This window comes from Mus caroli, chromosome 17 (genome assembly GCF_900094665.2).
Source record: "Mus caroli chromosome 17, CAROLI_EIJ_v1.1, whole genome shotgun sequence".
Taxonomy (NCBI): Eukaryota; Metazoa; Chordata; class Mammalia; order Rodentia; family Muridae; genus Mus; species Mus caroli.
In genome coordinates, this window is record NC_034586.1 from 71,157,100 (window position 1) to 71,173,229 (window position 16,130).

A 16,130-nucleotide genomic window follows, 5' to 3' on the forward strand; every position below is an offset into this window, starting at 1 on the left:
CTTCCCTAGCCTTAAATTCAGACTAAAAAAATATCAGTCTATATTCTAATGTATACGGGTGTTTTGTCTCCACGTATATCCTTGCACCACATGTATGCCTGGTGCCCACAGAAACTAGAAGATGACACTGGACCTTCTGGAACTGGAGTTACAGATAATTGTGAGCTTCCATGTGGGTGCTGGAAATAGAACCTGGGTCCACTGGAAGACCGGCCAGTGCTCTTATACCCCTGAACCATCTCTCCAGGTCTCCAAATGCAGAATTTTAAAAGATGACCACATTGTATGGTAACCCTCATCATCATTAGGAAAAAAGTAACCACTGCACATTTGAAAAAGTATATGGTCATCCGAAGCTTAAAAACCTCACAGTAGGGTGAGGTGCCTTTAAGAGCAATTCTGCGCGTTTCTGTCCAGCTAGGCTTTTTGAATTTATTCTGATGTGGGCTTGGTGCTTGTTAAGCTGCCTCATATTTGATCAAGTGAAAACAGTCTTCATGAGGACTTGGCCCTTCAGCTCCAGCCCAGCTGACTATTCTCTAAGCTCTGCTATACAGAGAGAGGAAATGAAGTCATGTCAAACTGACAGATCTGTTTGCTGGATGTAAGCCTTTTGAAATGTTGTTACTAATTAGTGCTGTTTTCCTTTTAAAACTGACAAATGCAGATTAGGAAATTGTGCACGTAAGTCTTTTTTCCCCCTCTCTCTCCCTTTCTATCTCTCGATTTCTCTCTGTGTGTTCTTTTATGATTGGTTCTGATCTGAAGCAGACAGACACCTAGCCAGAAGGCATTTTGGAGTTTGTTAAATTAGACTGTAAAGTTCTCATACAAAGCACATTTGAAAACTGATGTCAGGATTTGGAATGTTAGGGAACAAACAAAGCTGTTGGTAATATCCAGATAATTTAGAGGTATCTTTTGGGCACTTTGAACTACATAAAAGAATATTTAGACAGGTTCTAGTTTAAGCAGCATTTATTGTTAAAAATTTTTTTGATGCAGTGTTAGTTGTAAATTCATTTTTATCTTACACAGTCTGGTTAGAGTTCTCACAACCTAATCTGGTTGCAGATTAGGTTAACTTGGAGAACCGGCCCTAGACGTGAGAGTTTGACAAGATCTCATTGTCTAGCATGATGAAGGGCAGGCATCCAGGTTTTAATGAAATTGTAGAAACCTGCCAATGTGACTCTTGAAACACTTGCATAGCTCTTCAGAATGTATTTTTCTTGCCATTGCCCAAATAATTCTGAACTTATTAAACAACCATCCATTCTTATTTGAAAAATAAATAATTCAATTTTACGGGTCAGCTGCAAACAGCTGAAATGATAAGTATTAAGTGATATTTGTTGCTAGTTAAGTGTTCCAGTTTAGAACTCAGAGTTAAAATTGGGCCCTTTACCAGCATGGAGACCACAGATGTGTTTTTCTTTCTTTTCTTTCTTTCTTTCTTTCTTTCTTTCTTTCTTTCTTTCTTTCTTTCTTTCTTTCTTTCTTTCTCTCTCTCTCTCTCTCTCTCTCTCTCTCTCTCNTTTCTTTCTTTCTTTCTTTCTTTCTTTCTTTCTCTCTCTCTCTCTCTCTCTCTCTCTCTCTCTCTCTCTCTCTCTCTCTTTCTTCCTTTCTTTCTTTCTTTCTTTCTTTCTTTCTTTTTTTCCCTCTGTGAATTTACCACATATGCTATCATGAATGTGTGTCAAATTCCTTCAGAGTTTGTGATTTGTACCTATTTGTCCAGATTTGTTTATGAACTGTATGAAGAAACTGATGAGGAGTCTAAAGCCAGTTGGAAAGAATCAGGGGAGAATGTGATGTTCTCAAGAAGTGGGGACAAATAGTGTATCTTTCATGGTCATGAGAGAGTAGCAAAGGAATTGGGAAAGGAGCGAGTTTGCTTGCGTGCACACACATGCACACACATACACACACACACTCACACACCAGAGCTTGAGTGTGCAAGCATGCGTTAGAGACTGATAGCATTTGCTTAAGCAGCATGAAATTAGGGTACATCTGGGTCATAAAATGTGTGGCTGACTCTGAACTCTTAAGAAGTGTACTTGGCAGTCGCTAGGATCTCTGGGAAGCTCTTGGTGTTCCTGAATGCTGTGAGGTGAACACCCTTGGCGTTCTTTGACTCCAGCTGAAGGGTGCAACCATTTGCCATTCTTGCCTTGCCCACGCTCTGCCCTTGACCTTGTGAGGTCAAACAGAAGAGAAGAGGAGGTGGCTGACAGTTGCTGCCTCTTCTGACCTGTGCTTAGGGAGCTGGACCAGTGTCCTCCAAGCCTGCCCCTGCCTATCTTGTGGAACAAAGTGAAAAGCTTGGGTTTATCACAGTCATGTGGAGAAAAGTAGAATCCCTTGGGGGGAAGATTTTCTGCCTTCTGTACTGCACTCATTCTTCTGCAGGCATTTATGCATCTGATGTCTGCTGCTGAGGTTCAGGTAAGGGCCCCAGATGAAAGCAATCTGTCTTGGGGCTTTTAATGTTGTATGTGTTCTCTACCCTTGAACTTGGAGTTAAATGACAGACAAAGGAGGCCAGGGAGGAGATCTGCTCAGGAACTTCTACCATCACCCTAGAGGTCATGAGACAAAGAAGGGAGAGTCCTTTCTAACATGCCAGTCACATTTAGGATTTCTATTTAGTTTCCCCACCCACTTTACCACGATTGTAATTATTGTTCATGTCTCACATGTTGGAAATTAAGGCAAAGAGAGTTCTAGAAACCTTACCAGATCACCTAAGTAGTAATCAACAGTTGAGATTTAAAACTAGGATTTGGGCATCCAAGGTTCTGGGTTCTAGGTCAACAGTTGGGAAAATTGCAGTCTATGAATGGAACCAGCCTATTGTCTGGTTTTGTAAATAATGTTTTATTGGTACACAGCCATATCCACATATATGTTGTCTAAGGCTGCTTTTGTGATAATCATGGCACAGATAGTGAGTTGGAACAGAGACCGTTGGGCTAATAATCCTTAAAATATGTATAATCTGGTTCATTACAGAAAAAAAAAAAGCGTGCTGACCATTAAGCTGAACAGCTGTCTGGTAGAACATTCTAAGACAATAGGAACATTTGCATCCACACTGCCTGAGGAAGACATTCATCAGTCCAAACAGAGGAACTATTACCCTGCTGCTAAGCTTTCTTTTACATTTAGTCTGTGACCTTGGACCTCATATGGCTCGCTTGCACAGAAACCAGAGAGTGGACAGGAGAGGGAAGGCTCCAGATAGTTCTGTCTTCCCACTTCTTTTAGAAGCCACACCAGAGTTGGCTTTATTAGACATATTTTGTGAAGGTTATTATGCTTATTTTGTTCTGTCAATTTTTTGCCATATGAGAGGTTGAACTCATGGCCTTGCACATGCTTTGCCACTGATCCGCACCCTCAGTACATGTGTGGGTTTGGAATCTTCAGGGGTGTTCTGTTTTTTCATCCACTCCCTATCCTCCAACCCTCAGTTCACTTGTAATCTCTCTCTTTTCTTTGTTGAACTTCTGTTACTAAGTAATGGTTGAGTTGGGCGCATGTGTTCTTGATAGAGCAGAAAGAGCTGGGTTTTATATTGTTATAGGTATCTTAACATGCATTCTATGTCTACTGTGTGCCAAGGATTTAGAATACCATAGATGAGTGTACATACTGACCCTATTCTTTATAAGTAAGAAAGTTGAGGCTTGGCCAGTACATAATTTAGCATTAAAAATAAAACCAACCAAACAAAAATCCAGAACTAACAGGATAAGTATGTGTCCAGGAGCCAATTCATTGATAGAAATATCCCTTCCATATAAAAAATAAGTACGAGTGAATATGCTTTCTTACATGGCAATGCATACATTTGTAAGTATGAACGTGCATGCACATCATACATGTTTTTGCATAAGTAAGAGGAGGGTGCATTTATCTCAGGTAACTGGTTGACTGACAGAGTAGTTGGCAGAGTTTCCACTCAGAAAAAGCTGATGTAGTAGCTGAAGGGAGCTGACTGACACAATTTATTCTTGCTCAATGCAGATCAGTATTTTTTTTTCTTGTATATGTTTGAACAGATTGGGTGAAGCCCATTCATATCATAGAGGATGATATGACTTTTACTTCAGTCAAAGTCCTCTGGCTTAAATATCAATGTTGTATGAAATAACAGTAAAACCCAGACAACACCAAAAACAACCGACAATCCAGTATCTGTTTAAATACCCAAGTCATAGTGTTTAGCCTTGTTCATACACAAACTTAGTCATTATTTCCAATCAAAATGAGTTTCCCATAAACCTATGTAATTGTTATGTAAATGAAAATATGAAAAAATAAGGGTCAGGAAAGATAAGTGTATTAATATCTTTTGTTGCGTACTGTGGATAAAACACTATGACCAAGGAGACTTAAGGAAGACAAAGTTTACTTTGCCTCCATTTCCAAAGGGTTAGAGTCCATAGTGTTGGGGACAGCAAGTCAGCAAGGGTCAGGCATAGCAATAGAAACAGGAGACTGGGACCTCACAGCTTGAACCACAAGTTCAATGAAAATAAAGGAAACTGGTAGTAGTGAGGTTTGCATGGGTGTAATCTCAAAGCCTGTGCCCAATGACACACTTCCTCCAGTAAAACTTTACTATCTAAACTTCCCCAAACAGTACTACCAATTAGGGACCAAGTTTCCAAATGCTGTAAACTAGGGGGCACATTTCCCATTCCATCATCACACAGCAGGTTTCCTGAAAATTGGGGGGGACAGGTGAGTGGTAGATTCATGTTTTAGAGCCACCCATGTCCCTTGCGTCTTCCTCTGCCATCTGACTTCATTATTCAGATTATTCTCAGAGCATCTAACCTGGAAAGTTAGTCCTGTTTGAAAGGTAGAAATGTGCATCTAAGCAGGAAGGGCAAAAAGTTGGATTGAATTGTGAGTACCAGGGGCTGGAAAAAAGGCAATTGGGATGACAGCATAAGAGAGAAGAGATATGGCTGAGATGGGGAAACAGACAGGAGGCCACCAACCTGGGGCTGACCTGACAGTGTTGTCTCACACTGAATCTGGTCCTGTAGCACTTACTACCCCAACCATACACCATGCATGCATTAAGAGATACACACCTGAAAGGCAAAGCTGTGTCTCGCTCTCGACTTTGCCTCTTGTGCCAGCATTTGAATGAAGTGCACTCACTCCTGATTTACATTAGAAGATCACGGTGAGGAGACAGGAGCCAGATGATAACAGCTTGGTTACCTTTGCAGCATAGAATGAGGGCTTGAGAATTTGCCTACTCTGATGTGCTTGCCACACTGGGACTCTGTGTAGCTCAGCCAATCAGCAACCACTCCCTGTCTGCCATGTATGTTCTCTGGCCTTGGGTGAGAATTCCTGAGCTTCTGACAGCTCCCCAGCTGCTGGTTTGTGGTACTAAGCTTGCTGCTGATTTTCCATGGTGCCTGGACATTCATCAGCCATTACCTTAGAACCAAATTTTTACCCCAGTCTCAGGAAACAGTTGGTCAAAATTGTGATTAGTCATAGATGACTAGGTTGGTTAGACAGCTAGCTAATGGTGGAAATGTTTAACTTAAACACACATCCCTATATTAATATTTGTTAAAAATAGAATCCAGTCAGAGACAGGAGTAATTAATTAAGAGTATTTGCTGCTCTGACACCAAAGATGATTTAGAGAATGAACACTTAACAAAACAAATTATTCCCGGAATCTAGATGGATTTATCTTAAAGCAAGGTTTGTCATCCATGCTGTGAGGACCATCTTATGTTAACTTAAAGTCGATCTGACTTGTTTCTTCAGTGACATCAGGCTTGTCTCTTTCTTTAGCGGATCCCCCTGTGATCTCAGAAGAGAAAGGGCCCTGTTACCGCCTTGTCAGTCCTGGAAGGCATTGTATGCACCCTCTCTCTGTTCATCTCACCAAGCAGATCTGCTGTTGTAGTGTGGGCAAGGCCTGGGGCCCACATTGTGAGAAATGTCCCCTCCCAGGCACAGGTAAGCCGTAAACACCTGTATATACACTAATGTTCCCAGCTCCAGGAACAAAGTGACGTCAGCAGTTTACGTTACTTTAGGTTTCTGAGTTTAGCTTTTAATAGTATTATGTGTTTGTATTATTTCTGAAGAAAGCAGAGTTGGAGAAGTTCAAGTCAGAAAAGAAATGTACATAGGAATTCCCCATTATTTATGGATTTCTTTTTACATGTTAAGCTAAGAAGATAAACCCTTGTATTTTATTATCAGCTTCCAGAATGAGGATTGATATTTAAGTATAAAAACCAGAAAGCTCTACTAGGCACTGTGCTTTCCTAGTGGTTTGCTCTCCATGGTTTTACAGCCCAGTAGACATTGACTTATTTATTCAGTTATTAAAATTGCACTTGATTTCTCTAATTGGAAATACAAAGAATTGTATTCAACTATGAGAGTATGAGGAATCAATAAACTCCCAAGCAGAGTCAGAAGGAGTTCAGTGGAAGAAAAGGAGGCATGGCCTGCAAGCACTGGGCATCATACGATCAAGGAAGGCGTGGCATCGATTTCACTGGCTTGGTACGGGTGCCAAGCATCGCACTAAATTGCTTACTTTAGAGGAACTTCCCTTATAGGAACACGCACATTAAATCTCTAGGTGTCTTACATGACATTGTGTAGTAAATCACACAAGAGTAGATAGGATTTAAATGTAAATTTTAGTATCATAGTTCACCTTTGGTAGTGGTTAGAGTCAAAAGGAACAGCTACGGCAAAAATAGGAGTTTATTGTCAGTGAACTGATAGATGGATGATTTTAGACTTCTCCCACAGGCTCTAGCACCCTCCTGTGCCTTCTGACACACTTATTACTAACAAAGCTTTGCCATTCATAGGCCCACATCTCTCCTTAAGGTCAATTTTGTCAGGGTTTTAATCCTTACATGAAGTGGAACTAAGATGGGGAATATTCATCAGGGCCTCTTCCCAAAGTACAGTAACTCAATTTCATTATGGTATTAATCACACAATTTTTTGTATTTAAGTTTTGCTCATGGGATGATTTTAATCAAATGTGTGCTTTGCTAGAAAACCATGCTTTGTTCTGGAACTGTCCATTTTTTTTTAAATTAAGAATTCTCTGTCTTAGTAGATTCCGCCGTTGAGTGAGTGAATCCTCAGAAAAACAGCATCTCAGCTTTAAGGGAATATTGTAGTTTTCTTTTGATTAAGGACTAATTCCAGGCCCAGTCCATTCAATAGACGATTTCTTGTTCTGTGAAAATGAGAAATGACTTACTTTACTTTCAATTTTAAAAGTAGAAACAAAAACTTGACCGTAAGCCCCCTTGTTTACATTTGTCAATTTGCTTCCAATCCCAAGAGCCCAGTGATTATGTAGAGTTTGCGTCTGTCTGCCACACTCTACAGGCCCCAGGGTTTGCTGCTAGAGGTCTTCAAATCACACATCATCCCCAGTCCACTCAGAGGGGGAAAAAAAGACATTTTAAAGACATTTTTCCTGACCAGAGTGATGAGTCCATGGTACAGAATGTCCCGTTGTCCTCTGCATGGTGAATCTGACCAGATTTGCTGGCTGTCCCTGACCACAGAGAGAATTGCACACTGCTCGCTCTGGCATTTTCTTCTTGCTTCGGCTTCTGACTATAGCCTCTGACTTGTCCCTAGTGTTGCGGCTTTCTTCTCACTACCTGAAGGTCCTCTTCAAAGACATCCCCCCTCTCTGCCCCTTCATCACCAGTACCCTCATTCCAGATATAGCACGGCATTCTGTCTGAGTCCTTGGATTTACCAACTGGACACAAGTCAGGAGGGTTTCAGTCCCCTATGTCCCTGAATATAGTGAACACCTTCTTGCTCGTCATTTAACTTAGATGGTTGCTGAGTTCTTCATTAATAATCACTGAAAGGACAAGAGCAGAGGAAAGGAGAAAGCCTGACTGTTGGTGATATTTCATACTCACATGTTAGATAGTTGTCACCTGTAGTTAAAACGACTCCTAGTATAGTACATATCTTTTTATGTAATGTAGTTTACATACATAATGTAGTCTACATAGTGGCATATCGGCTACTAGAATATAAAAACAATATATAAAATTCATGCTAATTATATATCCTAGTTGGGTAGGATAAGGAATTAGTAGACGAATAAATGTTTAAAGTAAAAGTTAAAAATTTTCTTGTAAATACGCAAGTCTATCAGAAATTTAAGCAATTTGCTTACATTTTGCATCTGTTTCTCAAGTTTTGAAATGTACCTATATTAGTGATGATTTATTAAGAGATATTCATCATGATATTTTCCTCTGTAAGTTTGTACTGTTAGATTTTTAAAAGGAATATTTTCCCATCCCAAATCTAGCTGCTTTTAAGGAAATCTGTCCTGGTGGAATGGGTTATACGGTTTCTGGCGTTCATAGACGCAGGCCAATCCATCAGCATATAGGTAAAGAAGCTGTATATGTCAAGCCAAAGAACACTCAACCTGTTGCTAAAAGTACTCATCCTCCACCTCTCCCAGCCAAGGAAGAGCCTGTGGAGGCCCTGACCTCCTCGTGGGAACACGGGCCGAGAGTGGCGGAGCCCGAAGGTGAGCTTACATGTTGGATGTGGGCTCTAGCCATCCATCTCTGTATCTGTACTTTGGTGTTTGTTTTTATCCCTTTAGAGCATGCCTCTGGTCCTTAATGATGCTGAGATTTTCAATTGTGTAATTCTTTAATGGATGAGGAAGCTATATTGGATGTTGTAGGATGTTTAGCAGTGTGAATGTCCTTTGACTTTTATGACACACACACACAGACACACACACACTAGACTATAAAGGTCCCTGAATATTGAATACATCCTTAGATCCAGTATGGACCATTTTGCCTGACTGAGAGGCATCCTGTGGTGTGTGTTCCTAGTGGGTAACAATACTCCATGGGAATTCCAGAACAATGTTATGCAGTTTGGGAGCTATAGTAACTTAATGTTTACTCCTGGAGAGGGATTTTTGTCTTCAGGGAACAGTACAAATTCATTTCTGTGTCCAGAATTCTACTGTATAAAGGAGAATCCACAGGGTTAAAAATGTTGATGGGCTGAGCTTTTGTGAGGTGGTAGCTGGCAGAAGGGATGCTGCCAGGTGACAGGCCAGAAAGTAGGAACCAGACAGCTCAGGAATCTGGGAGGGCTATGGGAAAGTCCTCTCATTTACCTTGTGACAAATTCATAGACATGACTTGTTGTGTGTCATAAAAATTGTATAATGGGGCCCATGACTAAGGGCATAAAGTCTAGTGACCTCTAGTTTTAATCTCTGCTTGCCCTCTCCCCAAGAAATATTTTCTTCTCTCCTTAGTGTATAATGTATATGGACTATTTTGATTATCACAGAAAAGCCTTGTTCCTGAAAAATGGAACAGGTTTTGGTCTGTAAGGAATGTATCTCTTTCCTCTAAAACCATAAATAAAACAAAAAGCTCTTGTTGGCTTTTGTCATTAATTCTTAGGTAAAGAGTTGCCCATTTGTGAGTCATGTGGGAGCTTGGCATTACCTCTTCCCTAGTAGCAGAGGTTGTTCTGAGCTCTGAGCATGGTGCCTTCTGGCCTATATCTACTGGGTCACTTACTGTGGTATAATTCTTCCTTGGGTAAGCAGAGCAAGTAGGACCTCACCTGGTATTGTCTCTGTCTACCTAGGTCAGCCATTCCCAGCCCGTGGGTCACAACCCCTTTGAGGGTTGAACAATTCTTTCACAGAGGTCTCCTAAGACCATCCTGCTTATCAGATATTTACATTGTGATTGATAACAGTAGCAAAATTGCAGTTATGAAGTAACTTTTGTGGTTGGGAGTCACCCCAACATAAGGGTGGTTAAAGGGTTGTAGCATTAGGAAGGTTGAGAACTACGGGGCTAGGTTGCTCATCCTTTGTTTAGCAGAAGAAGATAGGCATATGTATGGTTCTGTCTCTAGAATTCCTTAACAATGGGTTTCATAGGGTAGAAAGACAGTTAGCTTCCTCCCCTTGAAAGAATGGTGCTTTTAATTTATCTGGTAGGCTCATTTCTTCCTGGAATTAATGAATCCAACTTATTTGCTAATAGTTAAGGAGACATAGTGACTCAGAAAATTCCAAGTAATAAACAAAGCTGTTGACCAGTGCTAGGAATTGCTTAATGAAAACAAGCATTTCAAAAATATGAAGACCTCACCCCCACCACAATAACATTACTGATTGAGTAATAGTTAAGTTGCTAATTATATTAATGCTAAATAGTAATTGTCTCTTATTGGCTTTATGAGGTGTGGCTTTTGTTCGATTCAGTTTGCATGACAATAATCAGAAGCTTGGAATATATTTAAAAAATGCAGTACCCATTTTCCTGTCTCTATGAAACATTGTCAGTCTTTTTGAACACTGACTTCAGATGGGTTTCTGAATACTGGAAGCATTTGTTTTCTAAAACACAGGAAGTTGCCCAAACTCAAGATTAAGCATTGAACAACTTTTCAGGAAGTGTTTTCTTTAAGCTTGAGGTTAATTTTCTTAATTTTGAATGAGTGTCTCTGAACCTTTGATCTGTGAACCTTGGTAGCTGAACAATGAGAGGCACAAAAAGCTCTTCATCGTTCATGTGTAAAATCATCCCAGGTGCCAGGCGATTGGCATTCCACGTTTGACTTAATTTGCTTCATAATTGTTTGGGGGAGATACTGGCTTCCTAATTCCTTTGGAAATCTGAAATCTGATGAGTGGGTTGTGCTCTGTTCACTGTACTAATTCTCATCTCTCTCTTCTGGTTTTAGTGGTAACAGCACCTCCTGAGAAGGTAATTCACTCATCCTTTTGTGTTCTTTTTCTCTTTTTGACACCAAGGCATTTTTTTTAAGGATATGTGTAGGTCTTTTTTTGGTTTGTTTGGTTTTGTTAACTTTAGGACATACATATTAGAGATCAAATTGGATTCTCCAAACGGGTGTTGCTATTCTCAGTGCTCAGAGAGTGATCGCTAAGAGATCTTAGGGATGTGTGGAGGGAGCACCATCCGTTGCCACAGAAGCCGAAATATGGAGAGAAGAAAAATGATGAGCAGAGTTCAGAGAGCTAACTGGTTGCGTGGACTGTGGGGAGAAAGGCTCTGCTGTGTGCACGCAATGGGTTATTCTCAGTATGCATATAAAAATAAGCCAGGCACTCACTTATTCAACTGAAACTTAACACAAACATTCAGTTCAAATTAGATTAAAATTAGGTAAAGTTAGATTAAAAACATGACTTGCCCTTGGAGGCCACAATCAAATACTTAAGTGTTGTTTCTTAGAAGTTTTAGAGAAAATGTCAACAGTATTGAGTTGAGCAGCATGAGGTGGGAGCAGGAATAGGAAGTGTGAACGTTTGCTGATGTGGTGTCCTGTTTATGTAACACTACAACTTCTCTGTACCCTTTGAGTCTTTATTTGATACTATGAAAATTATATAGTTGTTAAATGGCTTTCACTTATATATCATTCATTCCGTTGCCAAAAGTATATTAGGTATTAAAATTTGCTTGACAGATAGATAGATGCATAAATATACAATTTTTAAATAGTGTTTGAATTGTTAGTGTATACCATATGTTCTCATATACATGTTATAAGAATCCCAAAGAAGGAAATGATGATTGTGGAATGATTTATGTGTATATTGGGAGATATCATGCTACATTGAGTCTGAAAGAAGTCCAACAGATTTACATATTTGGCTTGCATGGCTATAACATCTTGAAAGATTAGTGATATACAGTAGCCTGCAAATTTGTTGATTTTGAGCTTAGTTCTAAATGATACAAGGGAGAAATCACTGGGCTTGTAAGTATTCCAGAAAGCTGCCTATACAAACCTGTCACAACTCACCTCTGTTCTTCTCTTTTATGGTATAGTTTATTGTAACTGTACTTGAGACTCTGAAAGAAAAGAGACTTTCTCAAAAGATAAGGCGAAGAGTGAGCTAGGAAGAGACCTCATGTCAACCTCTGTTCCCTACATGCACACAGACATAGATGAAGATGCATGGGCAAGCACAAGTGCGTGTGCACGTGTATGTGCTAGTGCATGGGTGTGAGCACCTGCAGCACCCACCCCCCCACACACACACGTACACATACACACGTAGTGGGAAGGGGTATTGAATCAGAAAGAGATAGTGAACATTTTTCTTACATAGTCTTAACTTTATTTGACCATTTTCCTTGTATACTCTTAACTTCATTTTAATTTAAAAGGCAGTAGTCAGGGTAGGCAATGGAATGAAGATCTGTTTAGTATTAAAACTTTACAAAGTTCTCACCACCTTGAAGGAAGATGTGGAGAAAAGAGATTAGTTCAAGAATGAGACATTTATGTGGGAAGGTTTAGAAAGGAGCAACAAAGATTCTGTTAGAAAGGGAACATGGTCCTGCTTTGATGGGCTGGAATTACACTTGTCATCAGTGGAGTAGTAGCTGCCGAACTGGGTTCCTGCCTGGTAAGTAGTGAAGTGGCTGATTAGGAAGGCTACACCTAAGGGGGATGGAGAGATTCTGCTGTAAACCACAGGAGTGAGTTAGTGCTTGATCCTGGGCTGTTCTTCATTGGTGTGTGCCATGGGCTCCTGGGAAAAGGACTCAGAGATTGATGGAGGCCACCTCTAACAATTAACAGCCCTGCCTTCATATTGAGAGGAGGGTATGTGGGGAAATGTCATGAGTGATTAATGATTCCTGGAACTATTGCAAGAGCAACTGAGGTAGAGAAATTGGTAGCTTGAGAGGACAATTATATGATGCAATCAGCTGAGCATGAGAAAATAAGTCTAGACTGTAGCACTGAGGACTATGGATGAGGAAAGGGTGGACCACTGGGCTGTTGTGGGGCATCTTTAATCCTAGCATTCTGGAGGCAGAGGCAGGCAGATCTCTGTGCATTCAAGACCAGCCTGGTCTATGAAACAAGCTATAGTTCAGCTAAGGCTACACAAAGAGAGCCTATCTCATAAAAAAACAAAAACAGGAAGTCATAAAAAAACAAAAACAGGAAGGAAGGAAGGAAGGAAGGAAGGAAGGAAGGAAGGAAGGAAGGAAGGAAGGAAGGAAGGAAGGAAGGAAAGAAAAGTGTAACCACTGTGGGGGAGTATGAGGAATTTGTAGCATTCCAGAGTTAGCCTGTAGGAATTCATACTTCCAAAATTGGGTTTCAATGAAACTGTCTGTGAGGGGATCTGTCAAAGCATGAAAGGTAATAACAAAAGCCAGGAGATAGGGCAAGAGTGAACTGGATGTCAGGAAGTGGGCTTTCTGCAAGTTAAGCCCAAGAGGCGAGATGTTGGCTAACAGTGAGGAAGTAACTTGATGAATGCACTTAATGAGGTGTCCTGAGCTCTCTGGCCCCATGCTGATATGAGTAAAAGCCCAGATCCTTACTTAACTAGACCAAGTGTCCCATTGGCATGAGCCCCTAAAGAGCTACAGTCGAAGCTGAGCCGTGATGATGGATGGATTTTATTTTTTCTTCCCTTTGTGCTAGAGGTCCAGTTGGGAAGCCACGAGTCTTCTAAGACTGCAAGCTGCTGTTGCTATGGTAGCCTACCACTGCCGAGAGAGAGCTGGGAAGGTTAACTTGTTAGATGTGGCCTAAACAAGGCCACAGTGACAACTGTCTGACTTGAGTACTTCAGCTTAGTGGGTCTTCTTTATGGCTCAGTTGTTACATCAATCATATTATCTACAAAATGTGGCTGTGAGGCAGAGTCACTTGTTAATGACGTGGATATGTAGTCCCCAATTAGGGTTAGAGTTGCCCAGTTCAGATCAAATGTGGAGCCCTGAGCCAAGGTCCTGTTTTCAAGATTTGACATTGAACACCAAGTAAATGGATGAGAGCATGAGTATAGATAAATAGCATGGCCACGAAAAATAAGAAGTTGACATTGTAGCAGCACAATATTTTAAAGCCACATAGGTGTGTGTCTGATCTTGTGATAGTTTTGCCTTGCTGGGAGTATAATTAAATAAAAACTAACACTACATGGGAAAAGAAAAGTAATTCCTGCTTTGTTTCTGCACCTCTCTCTCTCTCTTTCTCGCTCTCTCAAAAACAACCACCCAGGAAATACCCTCACTGGATCAAGAGAAAACCAGACTTGAACCTGGGCAACCCCAGCTCTCCCCAGGGGTTTCAACTATTCATCTGCACCCACAGTTTCCAGGTAACCTGTGCTGAGATGTGCTGTTTATAGGGGTATTCTGAAGAAATTCATAATGATGTGTGTGTGTGTGTGTGTGTGTGTGTGTCTTTGATTGTGTTTAACAAATCATTGGGCTGTATCTTTAAATTTGTCGTGAAATTTATCTCAGTACATTGAAGTACATTCCTATACTAGAATAATGTTGGTTTGAGAAGAGTAGTATATGTAGAAAAAGATCAGTTCTATATAGTATACTATACTTTTGTGTAGTATACAGTGTGCAAAGAGTGGAACTTCTTATTTATCAAGTGGTCATGTTTTGAACTCAGACTTAATACCATTCACTTTCAGGATGACTGTCAGTTCCTGAACAGGGCTAGTGTTATTTTTTAGATGAAGTCATACTTGCATTTTGCACAAGGATGCCAGTGTACATGCCGAGATTTAATTTTCCTTTCCCTCTTCCTCGTGCAGTAGTGGTTGAAAAGACCTCCCCTCCTGTGCCTGTGGAAGTGGCACCTGAAGCTTCCACATCCAGTGCCAGCCAAGTGATTGCTCCTACGCAAGTAACAGGTCAGTGGAGTGTTTGCTGCATTGTGCAGCCTATGAGAACATGGGTACAGACTGCACTCAAAGTGGAGCAGCAAATGCGTGAGATGGATCATCATAAGGTTTAGCCACAAGAACAGATGTGCTGGAGATGAGTGTGCACAGGAAATCCTAGTACATGTGCAATGGCTGATTACAGAGCGATTGACGTTTTTAAAGAATATTTAATATTTTAAAGAAGCACTTCCGGGGTATCACTAATTAGGAACTATGGGACACAATGACGTGATTGCAATTTTACTTTTCAATGTCTACAAATATGGAAGAGGAGATGGAAAGAAATGCATCCGTGTTTGCCAATGACGAGCTAGAAGGCTATAGGCGATCTTTATACTCTTAGATATGATTTTGTATCTTTGAAAAATGTCTATAATGTACGTATTTTAACCCTTATTTTTAAAATTCTAGAAATGCATTCCTTTTGAAACAAATGAGAAAATATAAAGTGGTCGTATTCTTTATAGTAGAGACATAGGAAAACGTAGTAAGGTCATTCCCAGGAAAACGGGCCCTGAGAAGCATAAATAGGGGATTTTGACATAATCTATAATAGAGAAGAATGAAAATAACCCTAACATCCCGTTGCTGAGAATAAAATGCTAAGTGACAAAGGAGAAAGAGGAAGGCCATGGGCTTAACCACGAACTTTCAAATAGTTCAGTGATAGAACCAAGACACACTTGCACCCCTGGCCTTAGCCCTCCCTGAGCTTACATGGCTTCTCTCTTGGATTTTATTATTAGTACAAAGTGGAGAGCAATAGAAATGTGAGCAATTCTAAATAATTTTTGGAGCTCTATAATTACATTTTTCATTTGCTCTTCGGAAGAGGAATGGGCTCATGGCTATAGACAGTTGTAATGAGGCTCTCAAGTGAAGCCATTAGGAGAAGATCACACCATAACATCATGATGGGGTCTTGAAGGGAGAGAGAGCCTTCAGTACCATAGGGAAAGGGGGTAAATGCAAACTTTCAGGGATGGTGGGCAAGTTTCATTCCACATAAACTAGCCTCACCTCAACTTAATGCCAAGGGATATGAAGGTTGTCACCATGTAGGAAGTTATCCTGGGGCTACAAATGGGGAGGGGGATTTGCAAGTTCACAGCATTCTTATTAACTCTGTGCATCAAAATATTGCAGGGAGGAGAGAGATGGACTCCAGTGTGTGTGTCTTTGTGTGTCTGTGTATATTTGTGTGTGTGTGTGTGTGTGAAAGAGAGAGGCTGATATATAGAGATACAGACTTATAGATTTATAAAGATGACAAAGAGAGAGACAGAGATATTGATAGGAAATCAACTCTAAGATCTAA

The 16,130-nt window shown here is 40.5% G+C and overlaps 1 protein-coding gene across 5 annotated transcripts in view; it reads left to right on the forward strand.

The window, feature by feature from the left end:
* The window catches only part of Ltbp1 (latent transforming growth factor beta binding protein 1), a 387,543-nt gene that overhangs the window by 265,523 nt on the left and 105,890 nt on the right, over positions 1 to 16,130 (forward strand). For 4 of the 5 annotated variants that reach the window (XM_021185976.2, XM_029471038.1, XM_029471037.1 and 1 more), the window contains 5 exons: positions 5,842 to 6,009; positions 8,375 to 8,602; positions 10,810 to 10,832; positions 14,128 to 14,227; positions 14,681 to 14,779. In XM_021185976.2, the coding sequence (XP_021041635.1) occupies positions 5,842 to 6,009; positions 8,375 to 8,602; positions 10,810 to 10,832; positions 14,128 to 14,227; positions 14,681 to 14,779 (618 nt within the window). The remainder of the gene's footprint in view (positions 1 to 5,841; positions 6,010 to 8,374; positions 8,603 to 10,809; positions 10,833 to 14,127; positions 14,228 to 14,680; positions 14,780 to 16,130) is intronic. The other variant, XM_021185979.2, reaches the window with a different exon arrangement.